This window comes from Carassius carassius, chromosome 8 (assembly GCF_963082965.1).
Source record: "Carassius carassius chromosome 8, fCarCar2.1, whole genome shotgun sequence".
Taxonomy (NCBI): Eukaryota; Metazoa; Chordata; class Actinopteri; order Cypriniformes; family Cyprinidae; genus Carassius; species Carassius carassius.
The window spans coordinates 8,452,170-8,479,074 of record NC_081762.1 but is presented as its reverse complement, the minus strand read 5'-3'; the positions used below and the strand labels follow the sequence as shown (position 1 = coordinate 8,479,074).

The window sequence follows — 26,905 nt, the reverse complement described above, 5'->3', positions numbered from 1 at the left end:
TACAATGACGTTGTGTTGTGATGTTAGCTTTACCAAAATGTGTCTGACCGCATTTTGTGACGAGATGCAATTTAGACACTCTCAGGCCGGAAGTACACGCGCGGTCCGATTGAACTGCTTGGTGGTAAGAAATCTTAGGACTTAAAGGGGCGATAGATATTACATATTCAAATACCTATGACATTATGTATGTATAATATATATATTATTTCAGGTAAGTTGCTATAAAACTTGCGCTAAAGTTTTAGTGGGATTTTAACTGACTTGATCGACTAATTCCCGCTATACACACTTGTTTAGCGTTTTAAGTGTTGTGTGTCTTATTAAAGTTTCTCAATACAATAGTTTACCCCCCCCCCATTTTATTCACATCATCTCGATAAAAATTAAATACATGAAACAAAATGCATAAAAAAATTTTTTTTCAGTGATGGCAAATTATTATTATTATTTTGTCTTCAGATTATTATATTGTCTTCAGAAATCTTTCTAATATACTAATTTGGTGCTCAAGAATCATTTCTCATTATTAACAAACAATTGTGCTGCTATCATTTTTGATGAATATAATGCAGCCTTGTTGAATCAAATTAGAATTTCTTTTTTAAATCATACTAACCTCAGAATTAGCCTATAATATATTAAAATTATAAAACCCCTAAATCCAGCAATGCTTCTGTATACCTTTTGAAAAGAAAATCTTTTATATAACAAAAGTTTTTTTCCTGCTGTGATACATTTCACTTTTTCTGAAGATGATAGCCTCACTTTGAGAATTCGTGCGATTCTGTAAAGCCACAAATTATGGAGAAGGAAAGTGGGACAAAGAGAGAAGAAAGAGGGTAGGATTTAACCGAATGTGATTATTTTAGGTAGACAGGAAGATCAGTTCCCCCTTTCCCCCTTTTTTCCCTTGATCTCCCTCCCTTTGTATTCCCAATCCTCCTCCTCATTCATCTGTCCTTCTTAAGGAATCTCAGAGATTTGGGTGGAGAGAAAGCTGACTTGTGAGCCTCGAATCAATCAGGTCTTTTTTTCCCCTTTTCTCTCACTTGCTGCGATTTGCCGACATCACGGGTAGTCTCTCTCTCTCTCTCTCTCTCTCTCTTCCACATTTATTCTGTCCACTGCTTGCATCAAGCCAGCTCTTGCTTTCCTCTCCTCTCCTTCACTCCACCAGGATATTTCCTTCTCCTCTTTCCATATCCGAACATATTCCTGTTTTCTGCCCTGCTTTTCCTTCACATCTCCTGGAATGTGGCACTCTTTGGCTTTCACTCTGTGTGGGATCTCCGCTTTGATCCAGGGTAGGTTCCTCACTATGTGCACATGCATGTAAGTATATAAATCTGTGTGTGTGTATGAAACTGTTATTTAGGAAAGAGAACGAAGGCAAACATTTAAAAGTAAGCAGCATAAGATCTTGGGTTTTTATTTTAATACTATTATTTTTTGGTTCTCTCATATGTGTGCTCTCTGCAAACCTGTTTGCCTGTGGGCAACCTTATGCCACCAGATGTTTGGTGTGTGTGTGTGTGTGTGTGTGTTTACCACTGTTGCAGTCAAGAGAGAGAGAAAGAGGAAAAATTAGATGGAATCGGAGAGACGAGAGGCAGAATGAAACAAAATTGCTTTGCCATGAAGAATTAGACTCTGCAATCATAAATTGCACCTTCTCTCCCCCTCCCGTCTCCCCTCTCTCTCTCTCTCTCGCTCGTTCATTCCTCTAAATCCATAAGTACATAGACTGCTTAGAGGTGACGGAGGCACAGAATGCATGTGTAGATTCAGATCTCCGGTGTTGCTGTGGACATGTTGCTGCAGTAGAGTTGAAAGAGGGAGTGTGTGTGTGTTGCCATGGAAAGCCTCTCTCTATTCTTTCTTTATTTCTTTCTTTCTTTCCCTCTCTTCACTCCTGTCTGTCATAAAGCAGAACTTTTATTTGGGTTGTCAGTCTCACTCCAGGCCATCTGGATTTGTTTCACGTACATTCTCTTAATATATAATTCTCTTTATAATTTTTTAAATTGTCACACCATAGAATATTCAGCGTTTTCATGTTTTCACAGTTGCAGGAAATTAAGAAATGGTTCAAAGCATCGGTTTCTGTTGATTTGACTCTTTTTATGTGTGTTCTTTATATTTTATTTTGTGTTTTTCCAGTAATGTGTGGAAAAATTGTAATAATAATTTTAAGATTTAGTCCTTATTCTGACTCTTAAGTTCCTATGATCTAAGTAGAAAATAGACTAATAATATTTAAGCATTAACACTTCCTTTTACCACAATGCACTTTTCAGAAAGGTGACTCTTAATTTTAATTTGTTAAAACACACCGCAGTGAAATAAAAGAAATCAAACTAGTGATTGATATCTTTAAATTCTATACAACATCTGGGGAGTTTTTGAATGTGAAAATTAATTACATTTTCCAATCTTTTTAAACACTTAAAATGTAAAGGGCAGCTGCGTGTGTAAGTTTGTTTATAATCATTTTTCATAAGAATATGAAACAGTAATGCCAAATCAACCTCATATTTCAGTGATTAAATATATTTATTTCACTATCATAGAAAAAAACTTGCAAATAAATATCTTGAGGTAGATCATGAGGTCTATCAAACTCTAAATAAAATATTAACTGTAAAAAGCAGGTAGATATTTGCTTAATATCCGCACAGTTCTAAGTTTAAATTAAAATTCAATTCATCAGATATTTCTTTCAGTAGTTCATATTATTTACTTGCCTCACTGTAAGTTCGAGAAATGTTTTATCAGAACCTTGGAAGCAATAAATATCTTCTCCTTTATTTGTCCAAGGTTGATATTTCTGCTCGTTAATAAGTAAAACCAGAAGGTCATGGATATATCAGAGTAGGTGATCATTTGTGAAGGAACATTTTAACTATTAAATGTAATTATCCTCAAATATAAATTATTGCCTGTGTCAAATAACCCTTCTTGGTTGAGTCTTAAGTTATTTGTGAACACATGACACTTACACCCTCACTATATTCACATTTGGTGTTTTGATTGAAGAGTGAGCTGTGTGTGGGCGGAGCATGTTCTTCTAATTTTGTCAATCAGCACAAGGGTAAATCATGTAAACAATGGCATCCCCCCACCTTTATTTCTATTATCTTAACCTTAGTAATGCTATATTCCAGGATTTTTTTCGGCTTATCTCGAGTCTGATGCACTTTTGGGAATGTCTTTGTGCCTGAAAATCATTGCTTGATGCTTTTGCTAAACAGCACAGAATAACCCTGAAGGATTTGTCATGTCAGTAATGCCACAGGCTCGGTATTCTCTTTTTATTGCTGCTAGGGGTCATAGTCAGTTGTGAATTTCCACAGGGAAGCTGATGATATTAATAAATTCAGGAGCAGGTCCATTCTTGCTTTTAACCATTAAATGTATTCTCTTTCATTCAATCATACCTTTTCCACACATGCCAACCACATACACACACTCTTCAAGCAGCTTTTAAACCTCTTTTCTGGGGCTATTAGGCAGAAATAATTGAGTTTTTAAACTCTGGTCCTTCACAGATGTACCTACTTCTTAAGAATTTACGATGGCAATTATGCTAATTAACAATTGTCAAAGGTGGCCTATATATGAGACATACTTTATAGCCCCCCTTACACCTCACCACTGTTAACGTTCAGTCTCTATTTATTGACCAGTGGAAAATATCTATGCATCCATCCATCCATCCATCCGATTGACTGTCTGTTTTATCGTTTCATCTGTTTATCATTCTGTCTCAGCTCAGTGAACGAATGTCTTGATTTGAAGTCTGTGTTCTGGGCTGTACAATATATTCATGTCTTTCTGACAGTGTCGGTGCAAGGTCCATACCAGCGGACCCTGCTGAAGAACCTCCTGAAGGACTATAACCGCATGGAAAGGCCTGTTGCTAATGACTCTCAACCACTCACTGTCTTTCTGTCTATGAGCTTGATACAGATCATGGATGTGGTAAGTCACTCTTTTTCTTTTTATTGCCTTCATGTGTGTTGTGGAGCATGGAGTTTATCTGATAACCCAAGGTGTATTTTTTCTGGTTCCTCTTGTCTTCACGTGGTCAGTTTTTTTTCTGTTATGGCATCTTTGTTAATCATGTTTTATTGACCCATTAAATATACTTCTCAAATGCTCTGCATACTGCTTTCTGAGCCTGGCTGAAATTGTGTTCCACAAATTTGTTACATGATCTTCTTTACCCCTTTGGCTGTTTTCTAGTCACCACCTTAACATATTGATGCTAGTTCAAGATTTAGAATTTGATTTTGTCTAGAGCTGAGATCCTTTTTCAGGATTTGCGAAGTGGTATTTATAGTTGACATTTATCTTTAAGCTCGCAGTTGGTTTTGAACTCACTCTAGCCTTTCTTGCTCATACAGGATGAGAAAAATCAAGTACTGACCACCAATATCTGGCTTAACATGGTAAGCCATATCTTAGTAGTTGGTAGTATTTTGTTTAAATAAATGACCTAATGATTAATCATTATATCTATGACATCAGTTCTTCTGAGTTCAGTACAGATTTGATGCTGATTATCACAAAATCAACTTCCGCTTGTAGTCTTTCTTCAAGAAAATGAAGCACAAGCTGGGTTACAGCAAGTATTGGAAGTAAATGGGGACAATCCATAAATATTAAAGTACTCACTCTATTGATAGTAAAGCCACAAAACTTTGTTGACACGACAATGCCACTCTTAAAACAACTTTAAAATTAATGATTTAAACAGCTTTATAGCTCAAATAATACATGGATTGGAACATATTTAATGTATTTTCTTTTCTAAAGTGATGCATTTCTCCAAAAATCTACCCCATTCACTTCCATTGTAAGTGCCTCACTGTAACCTTGTTTTCTTGCTCTTCTTGTTTAAAGGTCAAATTCAAAAGGTTAAAGTCAAAATATGAAATCTATTCAATCTGGCCTTATAAAGCATACTAATACATGTCCATGTGTTGAAACAGCTGACACCGTTCTTTCTTTATATATTCTTCAGCACTGGTATGATCATTATCTGCAGTGGAACCAGTCTGAGTACCCAGGTGTCAAAAACCTTCGCTTCACCACAGACCAAGTGTGGACACCAGACCTCCTGCTCTACAATAGGTATATAAGCATTTGTGTTACTGAAACAAGACATTTTTTCCCATTCATGTTGTCACACTGAATAGTATTAGTTTTGTTTTGTTTTTCTTTTGGGGATATATTTCCGTCTTGTGTCTTGTATCTGAATACCTGTTTTCTCATTTGTAAGTAACTTTGGAAAAAATTAAAAAAATCCCTGAAAGAGATATGCATTCATAGATTCGAAATCCATTAATTACAGTGATCTTGCAGACAGACACTACAGAATAAGAAGAAAATCCTTCAGTGAAATCATATACTTTCAAGCACAACATTAAAAAATATTTATCTGTGTGTGCTTGGGCAAAGAATCCTTGGGAACTGGAATCAGCAGACATTAGTTTGTGCGTGTGTGATTGAGGATTGCAGTACTGGGGCTATAATTCAAAGTGTGGGGCTAAACAGAAGAGCAACTACAGATCAATGAACTGAAAATTTGGTCCTTGAGCAAAAGCAGATCGTTTAGTCGAAGAGCTGGTGTCCAAACAGCCTATTAACATCCTTCGCTGTAGACTTCCCATTTTTTTTTAATTCACTTGGGAGCTTGCTACTTAGTTGTACATTACATTTAATCATGACCTTTATTATTCATTATTCATTCATTATTCGTTCCTACCTTGTTATAACCTTATGAACCACAGGAATCTTTCCTCATATTTAGCTTTCACTTTGAGTTAATCTTATGACTGCCTAAATTTGCATCAAGATTTTGTCCTTATCGCTGTCTCTAGTTGTTAATCATGTCTTTGTTTTGAAAAAGACATTATGATTATGTTGGAGCTATGGCTTGGTATTTTTTAAATGTGAACATTAATGTTGGTGCTCACTGTTCAAATCTGGCTTGTGATATTTCCTGATACCCAATGCAAAATGTCTAATATATGCACCCTTCCTCCATTTGCAGTGCAGATGACAAGTTTGACTCCACTTTCAAATCGAATATTGTAGTGAACTCCAGTGGCTACTGCAACTACTTGCCTCCAGGTCAGTGTGAACGCTTATGCTTAAGGTTTATGGCACATATAATGATAAAAGCAATAGTGAGCTGCAGTTCACAACACAAAAACACCAGTGGTATTCAAAGTAAAGCGTTAAGCTATAAAATGATTTCTGCATGGAAATAAACACAGGAAGGCAGGAGGAAAAGGTCATCTGTTTTATGGAAAGTGCAACATTATATTGTCGGTATAAATGCAGTCATACAGATGAATAAATGTATTTTTTAAAGCCATTTAAGCATTAAAGAGTTACTGAGTATGGAAATCAAAGAAGCCTCTTTCATGTGTCATAATAAATGATGGTTAATGGGTCATCAATTTATAGATTTTGTATGTAGGAGATTGGAAGATCATGAATTATGTTGCAGCTACTTTATTTCCTCTGAGGGCAGTAGTGCTTAAGAATATGCATTGCTAATGCAAATTGCATTTATTTTTGGAAAACTGAATGAGAATGGAAATCTCCCTTTGATGAAAATATATGCATTGTACATTTACAGGCTGAAGCAATGACATGGTTTCTCCAGTCTCACAGATTCACAGTTTATGTCTATGAAGAAAAACACCTCTTTTTCGTTCTCTTACATGCATATGCAGATTGATACACAACAACATGCTCGGCACTAAAGCTGGAGTCTTTAAATAACCCTCAGAGTCACTGCAGATGCAAACAAACTTCTATCACGAGCAGATCGTGCCCCAATGGCTCGTATTTGCAGCTCACGCTGATTTCATCGCAATTTAACGCTGCTTTTCTCTTTCTCGCATTAAAGTCATCCAGTCCCACAGTAGCAAACAGAAATCAAATACCTTTTTGAAGTTAAGTCAGGCAGAGAGATGAGGAGAGAAGAAAAGCAGGGAGGAAAATGATAGACATAAATAGAGAGAAAATCTCACATCTCGTTTTCAGAAATATGTTTATTCATTAGTGGCTTGTGGGTGTGAGCAGATTTTGGTAATCCAGCGATCTGGATAGATGCCAGGGACACACACAGAGAAAAAAATAAAGCTTTGTTTATTTGCTGCAACTGTTTGTCCTGGCATCTGTGTCAGTCAGTGATGTTATGCACATGGATGGCAATAAGAAGATACTTGCAGTGAAATGTGTTACAGCACCTATGAATTTACCACATTTCATGAATTGATTATCATTGATTATATGTCCAGAGTGTATTTTGTATAATGAAAAAAGTCTGTTTAATAATTTTTTTATATAAATTATATTGTTGACAATTAATGACACCTTTATTTATTTAAACCAACATAAATGAAAAGCTATAAACAACTATGACAATGCATATATATATATATATATATATATATATATATATATATATATATATATATATATATATATATATATATATGTATATACACACACACATATATAATTTATAATGCCTTTGTTTAATTGTCATGCAATACAAATTATGCAAATAAATAAATAATGGAAAAAACATGCAAAAACAATTATTATTAATAAAATAAAATAATGTATTTATAGGAAAGGCTTAATTTTCTTTCTATTTAAATTTGGACTAAAATGTGACCTGAAGATATTTTTGAAAGCTTTCATGATTTTTCAATACTCTGATTTTGAATGAAATGAACATGATTGTTAGAAGTGTGCAGTAGATCAGAGACTCATTTAGAAGTAATCTGCAGTGAGCGGCTTGTGTTGACAGCAAACTTCATTTCAGAGGAGATTAGCCTATTCTAATATTGACTCATCTGTGTTTGCAGTGGCATTCCTGTTGGGACTGACAGGAGATACCCTGTAGGGCTGGTGACTCATTTTTCTGACAGATTCAAGGCGAACTACAGTGCCTGCATGTTCTTGAGTGTGTTACACAAAATCTGGGTGTGTATTTGGTCTATTTTGTTTATTTTTGCTGTTTAAAGACTGGTTTCGACTCTGTGTCTTTCTCATTTTGTTTATCTCAGAGAGTCCTCACAATGCAAATGGGTATAATTAAACATTGTGTGTTTATATACTGACAAAAAGGTGGTGGTGACCAATGAAAGACTTAAAACTACATGAATATGACATATATCTGCCCAGACATATGAAAGCGTGATTAGCAGGTGTCATAAGAGGTTTTTATTATGCACCGGCTGCTTCACTCAGCTAGAGGTTTCTGCTCTCCTTGCGTCATCTTATTTAATATTTTTCAGCGTCTGAAGAATCCATTTAGCGGGAGTGGGTTTGCTAGCTCACTAGCCGTTCTCATTGATTAGCTTTTAGGATTAGTCTCTTGGTTCTCTGGAGTAGAAGCTGTCGACATGAAGAAGAAAGGCAGCAAAAATCCAGGTCTGAGGTGCTTAGGCTGAGCTGTGTTTAAGTCCAGTATTGATTTAGGTTTAGACTGATTTGAAAAAAATCACCATTGTGCTCTTGAGTGTACTGTAAACTGCTCTGGGTAAGATTTCTCTAAATGTCAAAATATCAGAGGAGGTTTTTATATGCTCGGGGGTCCGGTTAGCAAAGACAAAAACAGGGGTCAGTTTGAATAATTCTCAGTGGATGATTTTTGTTATAGGGAAACCTTTGGAAACGCAAGACTGGCTAATTTTTGTAAGTGAGTCACACACTGACTCCCTCCACTTTGTTTCACTGTCAGTGGCATATTTTAGTTTGTGCCTATGACAGTGTTTTTTTCTAAAGTAAAAAAAATCTTCTTGCAAATGCATTAGGACTGGCATTGGATCGTAGCCACATGGAAGACCCCCAGTTCCATAAGTAGGCTTGAATGTAATTAGTGCAGCTTTATAAGGCAAATTGCTTAAATACTTAGGGTTAGGGATTTAAGCAAAAGCCCTAAGTATTAAACTTGGTAATATAAATAGGCACATTGTGTTTTTTCTAAGTTAAAATCTGACAACAAAACATGCAAACACATCTCATTATACCTACTGAAGAAGCAACCATAACATGAGATAATAATATTGCTGCAATTAGGGAATGATGTGAAATACTGACATGAACTACTTTTAAAATGCATAGGTAGGTCATACATTTCAAAACAAATGTTTTTTTTTCAGTAGCCAATAAGATTGCTGCTCAACATTTCAAAAATACTTGGCTAATGCTTGCTGTAGCGGTTGCAGCACGCTTCAGAAACCCTCCGCCTTCCCCAGCTCCACCTGCTTAGATCTGGTAGAGGAGTGATTCATGCATGCTATGGGGGTTATTTCATGTATGTTATATGTGTGTGTGTATGTATGTATGTATGTATGTGTGTGTGTGTGTGTGTGTGCGTGTATGATAAGGCCAAGCATTTTCAAAGTGTTTTTTTTGTTTGTTAATTTTTTGCCCCAAAACTGTTATTTGTGAACCTGGGACCATTTTCAGTAGACTTCCTGGTCTTCATCTGACCATAGATTAAAGAAAATCTTATGTCTTATCAGAGGCCCAGCACAGAGGTGAATTATTTAGGAATCTTCTGAAGCAGTGAAGATTGGTTTGAAGAGATTTGTGGATGGGGTCAATACAGCAGAACATTATGTATCACCTGAAAAATATCACTTTTATCGGAAAATCAATGTTTCTCTCTTTGTACGAAATCTTTTAGCTGTTTTATCCTTTTTTCCTCAGCTCTGGAAACTTGCTTTTCAAAGGCTTAAATGTATTTAGCGTAGTCAAGGGAATGAACAGCATGTTCTGTTGTTGTTTTTTCTCCTTTGAAATGCACTTAAATGCTTTGAGTTACTCATGCTCTTCTATTGCTAATGGTGTTTGCTACAAAAAACATCACTCACTTTGTTCATTTAAACAAACTCCTAAGCCTACTGTAACTTCACCCTCATCATGAATGATGATTACTGCATGAATGGTACATGTGCTTTTAGTTTGAATAAGTGATTGAAACCATGATAAGCTTTTTTCATGGCCATTTACAGAGCAACCACTGAAAACACCACAGAAGCTCTGACAGCCACTCAGAACACTTTTGAAATTGAAAAGTGTTGTGCTACAGCTTGCAGTTTGTCAGTTTTTCTTCAATAATTCCATTCAAGCACAAGTACTGCTCACTTATACATCTGTGGCGATTTAGTCCTTGTGCATATAAATATGTTTGCTGTGTGAGAATCACTTATTCAGAACAGACTGTAAAAGGTTCATGGTGTGCTTTTTGGGTAAATTTGCTGGATTGTTGAATCAGTGTTCAGAGGCAACACAAACTTCCCTTTTCCTACCTTTGTTTCATTTCAAGTGTAATTTCTTCAAAAAATGGGATTGTGGAAATGTGATTTTCTTAAGTGTCTTTTTTGATTTATACATCATCTAAAAGCTGAATAAATAAGCTTTCCATTGATGTATGGTTTGTTAAGATCTGACAATATTTGGGATGAGATTACTATTTGAAAATCTGGTATCTGAGGGTGCAAAAAAATTTAAATAGTGAGAAAATCGCCTTTGAAGTTGATTTCCTAGCAATGCATATTACTAATCAAAAATTACATTTGGATATATTTACAGTAGGAAATTTACAAAATATCTTCATGGAACATAACATTTACTTAATTTCCTGATGACTTTTGGCATAAAAGAAAAATGTATAAATTTGTATTTATTTTTTTGGCTATTGCAAACTACTCTTATTGTCCCCTCCATCTGTCATAATGTTTCTTTTCAGTGTTTAAAATGGCTTATTTGCAAGCTGTTTGAAACAATAAACAAGTTTATCTGTCTAATTTGTGGTATTTAAACTCGAGTGAGTTGCTGATATGACTCATCTAGCTGGTGTCTGTGTCTGTCTGTAATAATAATAAGATTGTTAGCCTGGTTATCTGTACAGTGCATAAAGGTCTTTATGTAATGGTGTTTCCTAGACCGCCGACATTTTTGAATGTGTATTAATTGTCTGGTTTTACTCCAGTAAAAAGGTCAATTGGATTCAATTTGGTGTTGTCTGCTGCAATATAGAACAGATGAAGAAGCGCCTTGGCATTTCGAGGCAGTACATTTGTCAGGCAGTTGAAATCAGAATGAAAATCACAGATATTTTTCCTCTTTCTTCTCATGTTTGTTGTCTTTACCCCAGGTATCTTCATGAGCACCTGTAACGTGGATGTACGCTGGTTTCCGTTTGACATCCAGAAGTGCGAGCTCAAATTCGGCTCGTGGACATTTGACGGATGGCTGCTGGATCTCCAGATGAATGAGGCTGATATCTCTGGCTTCATGCCCAACGGAGAGTGGGATCTTGTGGGTGAGTGAGTAGAGACAACTTCCCTTGTAAGCTTCTCACAACCAAGCGAATGTAACACCCACAGGCAGATGATGATGTGCGCTTTGCGTTGCTGTAGTAACAGCGAGAGGTCAGTTTGGCAGAAGCATACTTAAATGGTTAAAATGCATACTGCATATTTTTGAAAAGCACTGATGAGAACTCTTACCTGCAGTATAAAACTGAAATAGCTTCAGAATGGGAAAAGAATATATCCAGCCCATCTCATTAAATTCATGTCCATTCATATTCATCTGATGAGCCTGTTAGTATTCAAATTAATGTAATTAAATTGGAAAATTGGACTGGAAAAACATCTTGCAATGCACAGTTCTGTCTCTTACTGACTCTTCTCATTTGCTTTTTTTGGTTAAGGTACTTATTTAACTGGATTATAGCCATTATGAATCAATCTGTGACTTGTTGTATGAACTGCAGATTATAGGCTGGTAATAAATCAGTTACATAAAATCATAGATTGGTTTAATTTGAGTATATTGTTGATGATTTGGGGCTTAGGGCGTCGCCAGCTTATTTGGACTATCCCACCCCCTCACCCAAGATGAGTGTGAAAATAGATTTTAATTATGAAACATAATGGTTTATTAAAAAATATATAGTTGCCAAATGCATAGGCTTTCTAGCATTGATATGATGCTACTATAGCAAAAATTCAGTACAGTCTGTTTCACAAAGTCTAATTTTAATTGTTACAACTCTGACACAAATTCCTGCGCAAGTGGTGCAAGAATGCAGCACTACTGAGTAAGCTATGAGGAAATAATTTTTCATGTTTAATAGAAGGCTAGATGACCGTAGTTAGTTAATTATTTTGCTGTATTGTTATTGTTACTGTATTGTTATAAGTTAAATGATGCATCTGTTAAATGGGGTGCAGTGATTGTATTATGTCAGGGAATCACAATGGGCTTGTGTTTCATTGTAAAGCAGACACAATTAAGTATTTCTTTATTTTATTTTATTTTAGTATTAAATGGTGGTATCACTTGTCTATATTTGTGCTAAAACTGCTGCCTAAGACATATTTATTTCCTGGATGTTAGATTTTCGAATTTGGTGACTATGCAATTTTGTTTTATTAATACTCTGTCATCTGTATTTGCTAAGTAGCTTTTAGAAGGGTCATTTACTCGAAACCCATTTTTACATTCCACTGCTGTACTTTTCCTTTGTATTTCAGTGTAAATGCTCTACTCGACGTCTGGAATGCTGCGCTCTATTTCTCGTGCATAATACATACTTCTAAAACACGGCGCTCAAGTTTAAAGAAACTCAGCTTCTAAAACACGTCTCTAGACCTTGCACTTAAAAAGAAAAAAATAATAATAATAAAAAAAAAAACTTCTCGTGACCAAAACACTATCTGTGTGAACCCTGTATTCTAATAGGCTAGTTGTAATAGTAGCAGGCAGGTTTGTTTACGGTCCGACAAATACGTTAATGGGCCACATAAGGTTTCTTTTTTTACTTTTACTTTGTGCTATGTCATCACCCTCATCAGTGCTGTGCCGGCTCTGAGAAAATGCCTCTGCCTCTGCACTTACTCCAAATTTCCTCAACACGGGGACAGGAAATGTGTCAGTGAATAAATAGGAAAACAAAGTAGCTTGCGTTACTTATTTGAAATAGTAACTCAGATATTTTTTTGTTAATTTAAAAGTAATACATTACTTTACTTTACTAAAAAATGTAATCTGATTACGTAACTCCCATTACTTGTAATGCGTTACCCCAACACTGAGTAAGACTGATTTCTCCTTTTTTTAATTGTTAGTTAGTCATACTAGTTTATGTAACTGGTTCCTAATTAAAGTTGGTGGTTGGCTAAGCTGCTTGAGTTGATTTAACCATGCTTTAAAGCAGGGGTTCTCAAACTTTTGGTTAACTTAAAATATTTACTTGCAATACTTTCAGTTTCAATAATTTAATGATACATTTGCATGTTCACCTTAAAAAAAAGAGGTTTATTTTAACATTGCAACTGGATGTTAAAGTGGAAACAATCTTCTTTTTAGTTGCGTTAGTGCCTCAGTACATTACATTTACACTGCAATTTACAAGTTATAAGTCTTAAATTCTTCACTTTCAAATGTTTAAACCCTCAAGCTTTAAACAATTTACATCCTCGAGCTTTTATTTTGGTGGAATACTGCTGTAACTTTCTGTCCCCAAAAAAGTGTAAATAAATATGTAAATAAATAAGTTAAATTATACCAAGCTGCCCTAAGATGCTGAATACATTTGATAATACTGCAATTATCATGGAGCCACAATTATTTCACAATTAATTACATTTTGTATAATTAATTATTAGCTTTCCATCAACTTGTGAAACCCCTGCAGTTCTCTCATGAACCTCAGTTTTAGGTAATTTTGTTTCATCGGGTTGTTCTAAACCTTTCCTCTTCCATAGAACATACAAGCTCTATTTTTGAAGAATTTTCTTGCCGTTTATTTTAGTGATGCACCGAAATGAAAATTCTGCGCCGAAACCGAAAATTTTGGATGCACTTGGCCGAAAACCGAAACTGAAGCCGAAAATAGCTTCTTTTAAAAACGTATATATATATATTGCTTGGATTTAATGGATCTGAATTGAAAAATCACAATATAATAATCAAACTTTTATTAACAGTTAACAAAACAAAATATTTTTTACAATAAATATAAATAATAATTATTCTTCAAGTTTTATGTTCCATCAAATAAAATAGTTTTTTAAAAATTGTGCAAAAAAATCAACAATTTTGGAGATTTTTGCAGAAGAAATGTTACATATTGCAACTTTGGTGTCCTCTCGTATAGGGCTGTCACTTTTGTGAAAAAAAAATCCTGTTCGATTTTTGAGACATAGGCAAAGTGTTCATTGAATCGTTAGTAAATTGCCTATATTTGGCGTTGATCCGTTTTTCAACGCCAAATATAGGCAAATCCACCGACAACTAAACAGGCATTAGGGCGAACGTAAAGAGGGCGCTTGAGACGCGCACAAGTCAGCAATGTGGACTGCCATAACATCAATGAAAAACATTACTGAAGGCTACATTGATATTATGCACTAATAGGCTCTGTGTGTGTGTGTGTGTGTGTGTGTCAGAACCTGCAGTTGCTGTGTGACGCGCGTTCGCTGCGAGCGTATGACGAGCTGGACGCGCTCCGAGAGAAGGCCGTTAAAATCGATTCCCTGTTTTCGTTTTCGAAACTTGTGTTGGTTGGTCCGATCGATTGTGCAGCTTTTGTGACAAGCTTTTTTTGATTGTGACAGCCCTTTGACATGCTTAATCTTTGATAGGCAGACGCGTGATAACAGCTCGACCGTGAGTGAAACCTAAGCGCTTGCTCACGGATGGGAGGGGCGGGTGACATTCATTTTCGGTTTACGTTTTCGGCTTTTTTTTTTATTTCGGGCCGAAACCGATAATGCCATTTCGGCCGAAAATTTTCGGCGGCCGAAATTTCGGTGCACCCCTATGACACCGACCACAGAAAATGACACAAAATACCTTTGGTTTAACCAAACACAGATGTCAAACCAGATGCAGAATTTGGTTTCCTTCTTGCCTTTTACATTTTTGAAAGGCTACCGAGGACACTAATGATGTTCAGACAAAAGGATGATGCTCAGTCGCAGAGAAGAACTTGCTTCTGACTGGCATCTGCTGATTAGGATGTTGTTTTTCTCTGATAGATCAAAGGTGGAAGAGCAGCTTCGGCTCTTTGAACATGAGACCAATCCACAGAAAAAAACAAGTACAGGTATTTCTTTTGACCTTCCGTCATTATATATTCATTATTTTCCTCACGTTCTGTGTCTAATCAGGTGTGCCGGGCACAAGAAACGAGCTGTACTATGACTGCTGTAAGGAACCCTACCCAGATGTGACGTTTGTGGTGACCATCCGCAGACGGACGCTCTACTACGCCTTAAACCTCCTCGTTCCCTGCGTCCTCCTTTCATCAATGACCTTGCTTATCTTTCTACTGCCTGCCGACTCCGGAGAGAAGATTTCACTAGGTATTATGAAAGATAGACAGAGAAAGAGAAATATATTGACAGCTTATTTAAACAGCAAGATAAAGCGGAGATGGCATCAGATTTAAAGATCCTCTTTTTTATAACTAAACATGACTGATTTAGAAAAAAAAGATGCTGTATATTTTTGCATATCTCGATTTCAGTGCTGAGAAAAGAAAAATTCCACAGGCTTGCCAAGGTCTAGACACAAAACAGAGAGCAGGGACATGCAAAAGAAAATGTGTGGGTGCTCATTTCATATATAGTGCCTGATTGTGTCATGTCGAATGAACTCTCGGTTTACATCAAGGGCTTTTATCTGCGTTTTTTTCCACTCGCTGTCAGGAGACCTTTGCCATCAAAAGATGCAAAAAGTACAAAGAGGAGCAAAAACAGTCACCAGAGATTAAATGGAATGAATTTTAGATATGTCTGTCAGGAAATGTAAAGAGACATGAACTCACAGTATATAAGTAGAGTAGAAAGTGAGAAGAAAGAAGCTAGAGAAAGAAAAGCAAAGAGAAAGGAAAAGAGGCCGTTTCTTCAATTCAAGAATGTGTATCACTGCGAGCACGGGAAGGGAAGTGCTTTGCTGTTCACTCATATGGGCAATTCATCTAATGATGTAATTAAAGCAGTGATGAGTCAATGTGTGTAAGAGAGAAGGAGAGAGAATGCCTTGCACTTTCCAGGAACACGGGTTGCAATACTGAAACATCTTTGATAGATGTAGTATCAGAAATTAGCTTAGGATAGACCTCAAAAAAGTTCAAACATAAATTTTAAAAGCATGTATTAAATCAAAAAAGTAAAGTTTTGTCATCATTAACTCAACCTCACGTCATTCCAAACCTGTATGACTTTCTTTCCTCTGTGGGACACAAAGGAAGATATTTTGGGAGATGTTGGTAACCAAGCGCTTATAAGTGAGAGGGTATGAGACAGCTCAGCTTTGGTTTAAAAGAGTTCAAAATATTTGTTATCAGTCATAACCTAAGGGGGAAAATGAAGCAGACACTGCACATGGAGCTTTCTAGAGCGCATGTGATGACCGCCCATGTTCACACACAACATCAAATGGAGATACTTTGAAAGGCTACATGTTCGATTGTTCAAAAACAAGGTATATTTGGGGCTTCATACTAAAAGAAATATCTCATGTATAAGTCATGCAGGCCTGAAACGACATGATGGTTAGAAAATACTGACAATTTAAATGTTTGTGTGGACTACCAAACTACACAATGACAATTTAATTACGTGCATTTATTATTTTTCTTATATACACCAGTTCAATAAACAAAAATAATGAGTAACTTATATGTTAACAATACTGGAAGTTATTTCTATTTCTATTTCTATATATTTCCGAACAATCAATGGTTGATCATCTGTGTCTTGTTCCTAAATTAATCCGTGTTTTTAAACAAATCAGATGAGTGAGTGACTCAAAGACTCACTCACTGTAAAAAAAAAATAAATAAAACCAACATCTGTAAGATTATGGCACAATGTACTGTGTTAATTTAAAGGAATTTTCAGAATAGATTTTTTACAGGTATTAACCTGTATTTTGACAGTGTCCATTGGTTTTTTAATAAACAGTGCTTATTTTATTGTTAAATGAATCAGTGCTTTCGAATGAATCAGATTCATCAGCTCATTAAGGCAGCCACTCACTGTAAAATAAAAACTGTAAAATATGGCACAATGTACTTTACTAATCTGAAGGAATTTTCCATATAGATTATTTTTTAAAGGTGTTTTACTAATTTTTTAGTTTTGTTTTTTATTTTTGCGCTCCAGTGTTTTTTTTTTTTTTTGATAAACAGTGCTAATTTTATTAATAAATCACTCAGTGTTTTTGAATGAATCATTTGAAAGAACAATTCAGTGATTCACTCATAAATCACTTGTTGCCACCTACTGACAGTTACTGAAAAATCCCCACCACTGATACACAGGCTGTAATACAAAGAAATGCAAACCGTCAAAGGTCCAATAACTGTGTTCAATTAATCAGCATATAACATAATTAATTAATTGTACATTTTAATGGTAGCCCTGATGTAAAGCCAAGAGTTTTTTTTTTAAATGAATCCAGTTGATGAATTCAGTGAGTCTCATTTGGTGGAGTATTTGTGACAATAATTTTATTGAGTGTTCATTATGCCAAGATAGCACTTATGAATCTAAGCAAAAAAACATATGTAAGAGGAAGGAGGCTGAGTGAGAGAGCGGAAGCAGATTTAAACAGCAGATAGAGATGGATGAGTTGTGTGTGTGTGTGTGTGTGTGTGTGCGGTGGGGAGGGGGGGGGGATTTAAGAGGGAGAGATGGATAGCAGCCGGAGAGGGAGGGAGATGACTTGAACTGAACTAAAGAGCTATTGAGGAAGAGAAATGGCCTGATGTAATTCACTTTATGTATCACTTCATCAAGCCCTGCACTGCCGTCCAATCAGATCCAATCAAATTCTGTCAAGATGAGTTACATCCAATAAGAAGTTGTGTTTGGGCATCTTATGTAGTGCCAATGTCACACATAACTAGAGATCCTGTATAAAAACGCATTTATTTTAGTGGTAGACTGCTATTGGTTTTTCAGTGGCAGATCCTAATATCTACACTGCCGGGCTGGAGATTCAATGCCAATGAATAGAAAAATAAATACATGTATACATATTAAAGAATTATTATTTATAATATATATACTACCATTTGTAGACATGATTCATAGTAATTAGAGATACAAAAAAGCTCAGATTAAATAAACTTTAATTCCATACAGTTTAATGAAGTTGAAAAAAAAGACAGAAATTATATAAACAATACATATCTAAAAATGTCAGAATACTGACTGAACAATTCATTGACCTTGACCAGTCAACTTTTAATATCTTGTTAGATGTGTATAATTCATTATGCAGTTACATGTATGTTTCATGCAGTCCATTTCTTTTTGTTTTATACCTATTCACAGGTATTACTGTGCTACTCTCATTAACAGTCTTCATGTTATTGGTGGCAGAAATCATGCCAGCAACCTCAGACTCCATCCCGCTAATAGGTAAAGCATGCATGTGTGTGTCTGTGAATGTTTTAACATTTGAAAGAAATTGTTTACCCAAATTTGCTGCAAAATTGTATTCGCCCTCAGGCCATCCTAGATGTCCAGGATCACTTTCTCACCAATGGATCCTCTGCAGTGAATGGGTGCCGTCAGAATGAGAATCCAAACAGCTGATAAAAACATTAAAACACAATAACCCATAAGTAATCCACATGACTTCAGTCCATCAGATACCATTTTGTGAAGTGAAAAGTTGATAGTTTGTAAGAAACAAATTAATCATTAAGACATTTTGCTTCCAGCTAAAATACAAGTCATGTATTTGTAATATTCTTCAAAGAAAAGTTGTCTCATCTGGATCAGGAGAGAAATATGTGCAAGCATTGTTTACAAGCAAACACAGACCAAAACAGCTTTTCACTTCACAAGATGTTAACTGATGGACTGGAGTCATTTTATCAGCTGTTGGACTCTCATTCTGACAGCACCCATTCACTGCAGAGGATCCATTTAGTAAACAAGTGATGTAATGCTAAATTTCTCCAAATCTGTTCTCATTAAGTAACAAACTTATTTACATCTTGGATGACCTGAGGGTGAGAAATTGTTAAATCTTTGGGTGAACTATTCCTAGTATGTTTCTTACAGTATGTTTCAGTATTTCAGCATCTATCCCTCTTAGTTCTTTTGCATTTGACAACACAGGGCTCTTTGAATGTATTTACTCAAGCCTTTGATCTTATTGTTAATGATATGTCAAATTTGGTGCATAAGGACATATATTTTACGTGTGCTGAGATGCACACATTGCACCACTGAAGGATAAATTGATCATTCTGTATCACGGCCAAAAGCCCTGGTCTTGGCAACCATACACTTGGCTTATCATGGTAATTTGCAACATGCATCATAAAAGACCGCTAACTGGAAATGATGAGCAGGTCAGGAGAGAGAAGCAGCAGGAGGAAAATAAAAATGAAACCGACCTAGAGATGATCCTCCAGAAAAAAGCAGTCCGCCCCACATTCTCTTTTCCCACCCTCTGGTTTATAGGCCCTCAGAAGCCGCAAAGATGTAATCTGCAGAAATGTGTTTGCTGGAAGAGTATTCACCCACATCGCTTTGTCTCTCCTGTCTGCTCCCCCTTCTCCTTTATGATTGAGTTTTTATGGTTCACACATCTGTTTCTCATTCTGCCTTTCTTCCCCGCGCCACTCTTTTATAATCAGTGCCCCTTTTTTGTAACATTTGCCCTGGTTTTTAATAGTATGACTGGATGAAAAAAATGCTATTCTGCTAAGAGAGTAATAAATGAAAGCTTTATTATGCATGCTTTTCTCTCTTTGTTTCTCTCTCAGGACAGTATTTTGCCAGTATAATGATCATTGTTGGAATGTCAGTTATTGCGACAGTGGTTGTGCTCCAATATCACCATCATGACCCCAACGGAGGGAACATGCCAAAATGGGTACGTCTATTCACACACAAACACATACACAAATCAATGCCCTGATTCACAAATGCAAGCAGCAACGTCTCTAATGTCAGTTGCATTGAAAGCAGTAATTTACTTATTCTATGATAATAGAGATAAAGCCAACAGAAGGGGACTAAATGAGTAAATAGGATGCAGATGGATATAGATCTGCAATCTGTCTGCGCTGATGAATGACCGTATTTGAGCGTTCTGCAAGCTAATTAGCAGCTCAGCTGATGTGCCCCGGTCCTGCTGATCGAACCCCATTCACTTATACAGCCAAATGCAACAACAAGAGAAAGCTGACATGTCTATTTACTCAAACAGGCTGACATCCATTCTGCATCACAACTGGATTTTTACGTGCTGCTTAAAAAAAGACATTATACATTAAATCATTTTAATATGCTGATTTGGTGAAAATGTTTTCATGTTGAAAACATCTGTGCTGCTTTATATTTTTATGAAAAACCATGATGCATTTTTTTCAGGATTCCTTGATGAGTAGAAAGATGAACAGCACTTATTTGAAATACTGTAGAAATATTTTGTAACATTCATGCATTTACTGTCACTTTTGATGAATTGAAAGCTTCCTTGTATTAAAAGTATTATTTAAATGGTAGTGTATGTGTTAGGGTGGCCTCAAATTGCTCAAATCTCAATGATTTTTTGGCCCTTACACATGACTTCTGTTTTCCTTAAATGTAAGTCTATGGAATTCTTCAGCTGCTGGACAAATATTGTGTGCCTCACTGCTCATAAAACTAAATACAACATCTCAGCTGCACAATTTGAGGATTAATACTGAAGGTTAGATGTTTATTTAATTACTAACTCAAAGTATGAGCAATAATAATAGTGACACGGTTGCCAGGATCCTATCCTGGGATCAGTTTTTAGCAACATTCACACACAATGAACAACGTGTTATGAAAATGTCCACCAGAGCCATATCTCAAAGGAGTTGAAAAAGAAAACCCTCTTTATCTGAACAACCGGGAAAAAGCAACGCTTGTATAACAGCAATGGTAGTTATCTAACACATTTTAGGGGCTAAAAAAAGAGATACAGTTCAGAAGAAGATGTATAGCAAAAGGTGGATACTGATCAGGGAAAGATGTTGTTGTGATGCTTGTCAAACCCTCAAGGGCAAACACAAACCTCAGTTGTCTAGAGTGTCTTGGTAATGCCTGTTTTTTTCATTATATATATTCTGCAAAGTTTTTGATATTGCACTAGTCGCACTACTTTTGTTTATGATAGCCAAACATGCATTGGCTTGTATTGAATGATCTTTTAATACACCAAACCGTGTGAAGACGCCAAAAAAGACCTAGTTGCTTAAACTGCAGTTTTTCTGCAGATGAAAGCATTGCCATCCCCACTAGTCATACATTTTGCCATGCTTTATGCCTCTCCTTGGCCAGGACTCGGCAGTGCAACTGAATAATTCTAGCTTGTCACCTCTTTATCTCTCTCTGTGACATAGTTCTCGCTGTCATATGTTGCTGTTTTACAACTTCTTTCCTTCAAAACCTTTCCCATCTTGACTCAGCAGACGGTGGCTGAAAAAAGATTTGCATGGATTATTTTGCTTTATTTGTTGTTCAGACAGTGCTGTATAACCTTTTGTTAAGACTGTACGTGTATTGCATATATAGTATATATAGTTCAAATGGCTTGACATGCTGCAGTGAAATGCATGCTTCTTCTTACATAAATACATAAAATTATCAGCTTGCGCATTGGACTTTACTGTTAATATTCAAATCAAATGTTGTTTACTGAGAAAGCAGGATATGGGTAGAATTTGATTCAGTTTTAAAAGTTGGTAGCATAGGGGAATTAAGAAGATTTGAGATTTATACAAAGATAATATTCTTAACTTGAAAAAAAGTATAGTAACTGAATAATTCCTATTACACAGTTTTATTAATTCAGTTTTGATTAAATCATCCTTAGAGTATCCACAACTAGCAACACTGGAACGAGTAGCACTAAGAAACGCATATAGTTCAAGGTGACTTTTATTTATCATACATTTTTGAATAAGTATTGATTATGAAAGAGTAGAATGGAGTGAGGATTTATACAAACAGTAGAAATAAATCTGATGTACTTTTTAATATAAAATATGAGGATTATTATAACCACTACACACACACACACACAATTTTTTTTTTCTATATAAGGATACATGTTATATTTGTTATTTAGTTCACCCAAAAAAGAAAATTCTATCATTAATTACTCACCCTAATGTCGTTCCAAACCCGTAAGACCTTTGGAAGACAAATTAAGATATTTTTGATGAAATCCGAGAGCTTTCTGACCCTGCATAGACAGCAACACAACTGAAATGTTCCCAGGCCCAAAAACATAGCAAGGAGATCAGTAAAAAAGTCCATGTGACATCAGAGGTTCAACTGTAATATTACAAAGCTAGGAGAATACTTTTTGTGCGCAAATAAAACAAAAATAGCGACTTAATTCAACTATTCTTCTCCTGGTCATCCCATCTGTGAGTAATTAATGACAGAATAATTTTTTGGGGTGATCTATACCTTTCAATAATATTAAAACAAATGTTTATCTGCCTTCTCTTAGGTTCAGATAGTCCTGCTCCAGTGGGTGGCCTGGTTTTTGCGTATGAAGCGTCCTGGTGAGGGTGAAGACCCTGAGCGCCCTCCTTGTGCCCCTCACTTAAGACGTTGCTCTTCGGGATCCCAGAGCGGTAGCCTTCCAAACGCACCCGGATCTGCCTCTGCAGACCTGCACCACCACCACCACCACACGTCCTCTATGCTACACCCGCTTCACCCCCAAAGCCTCCTTCAAGCCGCGGCGGCCGCCGGCCACACCCAGCATCTTCACAATCAGACCAACAGTGCCAACAACAATGGCAACATGCTCTACATCGGGTTCTCCAGTCTCGATGAAGCTTCGCCACCATCCTTGCTCGCTGACTCTTTGCAAAGAAACAGCATGTCAGGCGGCCCACGTCCTGCAGTGATTTCACCTCCAGCGGTAGGATCCAGCCCACCACCTCACCTGCCCTCACAGTTCTGCAGCCCTCCACCGCCTCCCACTCCCAATCTGGAGGCCACAGGTTGTCCGAGCACAGTGTCCGGCGGCGGCGGAGGCTGTTCTTGCTCAGGGACCAGCGGTGGAGGAGACCCACAGCTTCAGGCTATATTAGAAGAGGTGCGATACGTTGCTGATAGGTTCCGCGGACAGGATGAGAACGACAGCATGGCTGAACAGTGGAAGTTTGCTGCAGCTGTAATCGACCGACTTTGTCTGGTGGCATTCAGTGTTTTCAACATCATCTGCACCATCTCCATTCTCATGTCAGCACCTAACTTTGTGGAGGCAGTTTCCAAGGACTTCATCTGATTGCTTTGTTGGAAAAGAACGTGCATTCGGGAAACTTGGGTTTGACCGTGAATGGGGAATATTCATTTCCCTAAAACAGTGACTTTCCTTAAGCTTTTATTTTCAAGACTGTGTTTGGAATAATGCAGGATCTTGAGGTTTGGAACGAGAATGTTTCTGATTGGACGTTTAAGGCTCGCTCAGACATCTCAAACTGAACTATAATGTTGGTGGAACGCTAAAGACCTTCACCGCAAGGTGTCTGTAAATGACAATCGGGTTGGTTCACTATATGGGAAATGTTCAGAAATGGAATGAATGAAAACCTAAACATAAAAAGTGAAACACTGATTATTGATCTTCTAACTGTGTCGAACGCCTCATAACCCGACATGAACCTCTGAGGAACGGCCAGTAAAGTGTTACTCAAACTTGTGTGACATTGTACATCTTACATCTAGCACAGTGCAAAAGTTCTCTAAGATGTCAAAATCTATTTTGGTAACGTTCATCTAAGGGAAGACGAGGAGAGAGGGAGGGAAGAGCAGAAGAGACAGAGAGAAATATTGATAATAGTGGCAGATGTGAGGTGAAAGGCTCATATGAACCTCATCTTAAAAAAATGAAAAAGGCACTTGATTCAAGGACAGATAGGAGAGTTGGAGAACTGCTAGAGGGTTTGAGTGGTTAAGATAATGGAGTGATACAGAAAAAGTGAAAGATGGAATACCCCTTTGACGTGGACAGAGATGTAGACCGATGGAGAGATTAGGGGCCTCACAAGACGACAAGCCAAGAGCAGAACAATGGTAATGAAAGACAAAATGAGACGGCGTGTATTAAAGAAAGAGACACAGTCAGTGCAAAACGAGAGAAGGATGGGCTGAAGAAGTGGTTTAGACAAGTGGATAAGAAAATGAAAGAGTGATAGGGGAATAAGAGAGGGATGGACAGAAATAGACGGAGAAGGTGGTCGGGGGGTAAGTGAGACTCAGCAACATTTACTGGCAAGAGGAACAAGGGCTTCGCAGCTTGAGAGAAATAGCGCTCATCATGCCCGAAAAAAGCCAAACAGTGAGTGCATCCATCACAAAACAGATGAGGAGAGAAAAACATACTGCAGAAGGGAAGTGGGAAAAAGTGTGGGAAGAAAGACTAATAATCCCCTGAGACATACTGGAGAAATGGCAGGCACAAAGACAGTGGAGACAAGGGCAGAATCTCCTTTCCTCTCTCTCATCATCTCTGTGAAATGACAGACAGTGTGAAGTGTTCAGAGATGATCCTATGAATATCTAAGTAGGAGCAGAGCCACAACCACTGACTGTGCCCTGATTCTCTACTGTCACCTAGAAAAAAAAACAGGTATTTGAGGTAAATCTCTTTCTTGCTCTGTTTTTCCCACTTAAACATACAGTGTCCTACAAATGTTTGGAAACGCCTTGGGTAAAGTGGGGTTTTGCACAATATCAGCATAAATCCTTGCCATTTTGTGATGATTTTGCATTGATAAGAGACTATACAATCCTTTTAGTAAATAAAATAGTAGCGTATCACGAACATATGTGAGCTGTTGTAAACTGTTTTGTGATTGGTCTGTTAATCAATCCTTAAAGCTTTAAATGTGTGCTGACCAAGTAATCTTCAAAAAAGAAAGCTAGGCCAATTAAACCCAGTAAAAAAGTATCACAATCTAACTCTGATGAGTATTTATTTACATTATGTAATCCAAATGAAAATCACTTTTATTGATCTTCATTAATAATTGCAAGTTACTTTACTGCTTCCATTCTAAGAAATGATTTGTGCTGACATTGTTCAAAGCTGATTGGAGGCTGTTTTCACATCCATTATTCTGCTTGTCCATAGTTTTCTATGCAAACATGCAGTAGAAGGATGTTTCACTGCTGCGTTTGCGTCTCGCATCTTTTGCGCCGTCTTACGCATGAACGGTTCTAGGTCTTGTGTTTTTTTTCCCTACTACCCTACATCTCATGAACGTGTGTTCCTGTGGCTCAGTGGAAGAGCATTGTGTGTGTTAGCAGCACAAAAGGTTGTGGGTTCGATTCCCAGGGAACACGCATACTGGTAAAAAAAAATGTATAGCCTGGATGCACTGTAAGTTGCTTTGGATAAAAGTGTCTGTTACATGCATAAATATAAATGAACGCGTTAATGGCCTCTCAGCATGTTTTCAAACTTTTGTAGGGCACTGTACAACCAATGAACATTAAGCAGAATATTACCATTTAAGTTGGCTTGTCAGTAAATATTGGCATTTAAAGCTACTGAGTGTAATTTGTGAAGAAAATTTTTATATATATATATATATAAATATAGTTTCCAAACAGGTTGCCTTTCCATTACCCCAATCTGCCATTGTTTGGGCAAACAGGTAACCCTAAATCCATATCATTAAGCCAGGAAATTATTTAAAATCAGTGCATTTTGTGGTCATGTTGGTATCAGCTATGTCCAGCCATGCAAGTACAATTCTATACTAAATGGGGAACAACCCAAATCTCTTAAACTGTTGGTCAGTGTTATGATGTTTGATATCATAAATTCTTCTGCTAAAATCGTGCAAAATATGTATTGTTCAGATTCACAGGTCCATATTCATGAGTAATCAAACAAGAGATGGTTCTAAAAACTTGACTGGCTGTTTTAACCGTGAGACAGGAGTCTATCCACCACATTGATCATTACGATCACTCCTGATCATTGGAAAGCAGTAGAAGCTGAGGCACGTGTTCAGGGAAACCAGTTTTTGCTGTTGGGTTTGTTGATGCTAGTGGTGTAGAAATGACTCTGCTGAAGAAGTTGTAAATAACCTGGGCTGTTTCTTTGAAGGTTGAACGGCTATAGTTGAGTTTGATAGAAAACAAGGCTATAGTATTGTTGAATTTAATTGTGTTATGTGTCTTACTGGGCCTGGCAATTCACAGAAAAACAGAAAAAGAGTTGCAGATGAACAATTCACAGTGAAGGTCTTCAGAGGAATGACTATATGGTGTGGGTTCACACTAAATAGACTGTATACTGAGTCAAATCTGCCTTTAGGCCGGAACATCTTTTAGGTGATTTTTTATGATAAACCAGATGGAAAACTTTTTTTTTTGCGAAACATTTCTGGTGACAGCACATATTGCAAGTACTACTTTATTGCTACTGTCATTATAGCAATTAGTGGTTGTTACGGTATTAATTAAAGTTCATCCAAAAAGGTACACGCTGCCAAAAGATTGCTGCTGCTCGCTGTGCTCTTATGAAATGCCAGCCATCTCGTCTTAATGGGGGACCAAGCAAATTACTTTCAAATTTCTCTTTCTTTCTCTCTTTCTCTCTCTCTCTCTCAGATATAGACACAAAGCATTTCCCATCTTTGAATAAAGTATTCTTTTCTAATATGCAGTCTGTGCTTCATTATTTCATGGTTAATGGAAGCTTAAATATGGAAAATAATAGAGTTGAAAATAAGAAATAAGAGCGGGAAATGAGTGACATTGCTGATGCAGAATGAGAGACGAGTAGGGCTGTCTGTTATTTTTAAATA

The 26,905-nt window shown here is 36.8% G+C and overlaps 1 protein-coding gene across 1 annotated transcript; it reads left to right on the top strand.

The window, feature by feature from the left end:
• The first annotated feature begins 1,110 nt into the window (after positions 1 to 1,110).
• chrna11 (cholinergic receptor, nicotinic, alpha 11) lies at positions 1,111 to 26,738 on the top strand. Its single transcript, XM_059555923.1, has 10 exons — positions 1,111 to 1,307; positions 3,845 to 3,984; positions 4,410 to 4,454; positions 5,030 to 5,139; positions 6,062 to 6,141; positions 11,201 to 11,368; positions 15,228 to 15,422; positions 18,405 to 18,491; positions 19,853 to 19,962; positions 22,582 to 26,738. The coding sequence occupies exons 1-10, from the start codon at positions 1,256 to 1,258 to the stop codon at positions 23,368 to 23,370; spliced, it is 1,776 nt and encodes a 591-aa protein (XP_059411906.1). The 5' UTR covers positions 1,111 to 1,255; the 3' UTR covers positions 23,371 to 26,738.
• Positions 26,739 to 26,905: the final 167 nt, after the last annotated feature.

Excerpts from the sequence above, each read along its gene's own strand:
- chrna11 (XM_059555923.1), top strand. The coding sequence starts at position 1,256 with ATGTGGCACTCTTTGGCTTTCACTCTGTGTGGGATCTCCGCTTTGATC. Across the intron at positions 11,369-15,227 it reads CGGAGAGTGGGATCTTGTGG|GTGTGCCGGGCACAAGAAAC; the intron begins GTGAGTGAGTAG and ends GTGTCTAATCAG. Across the intron at positions 15,423-18,404 it reads CGGAGAGAAGATTTCACTAG|GTATTACTGTGCTACTCTCA; the intron begins GTATTATGAAAG and ends ACCTATTCACAG.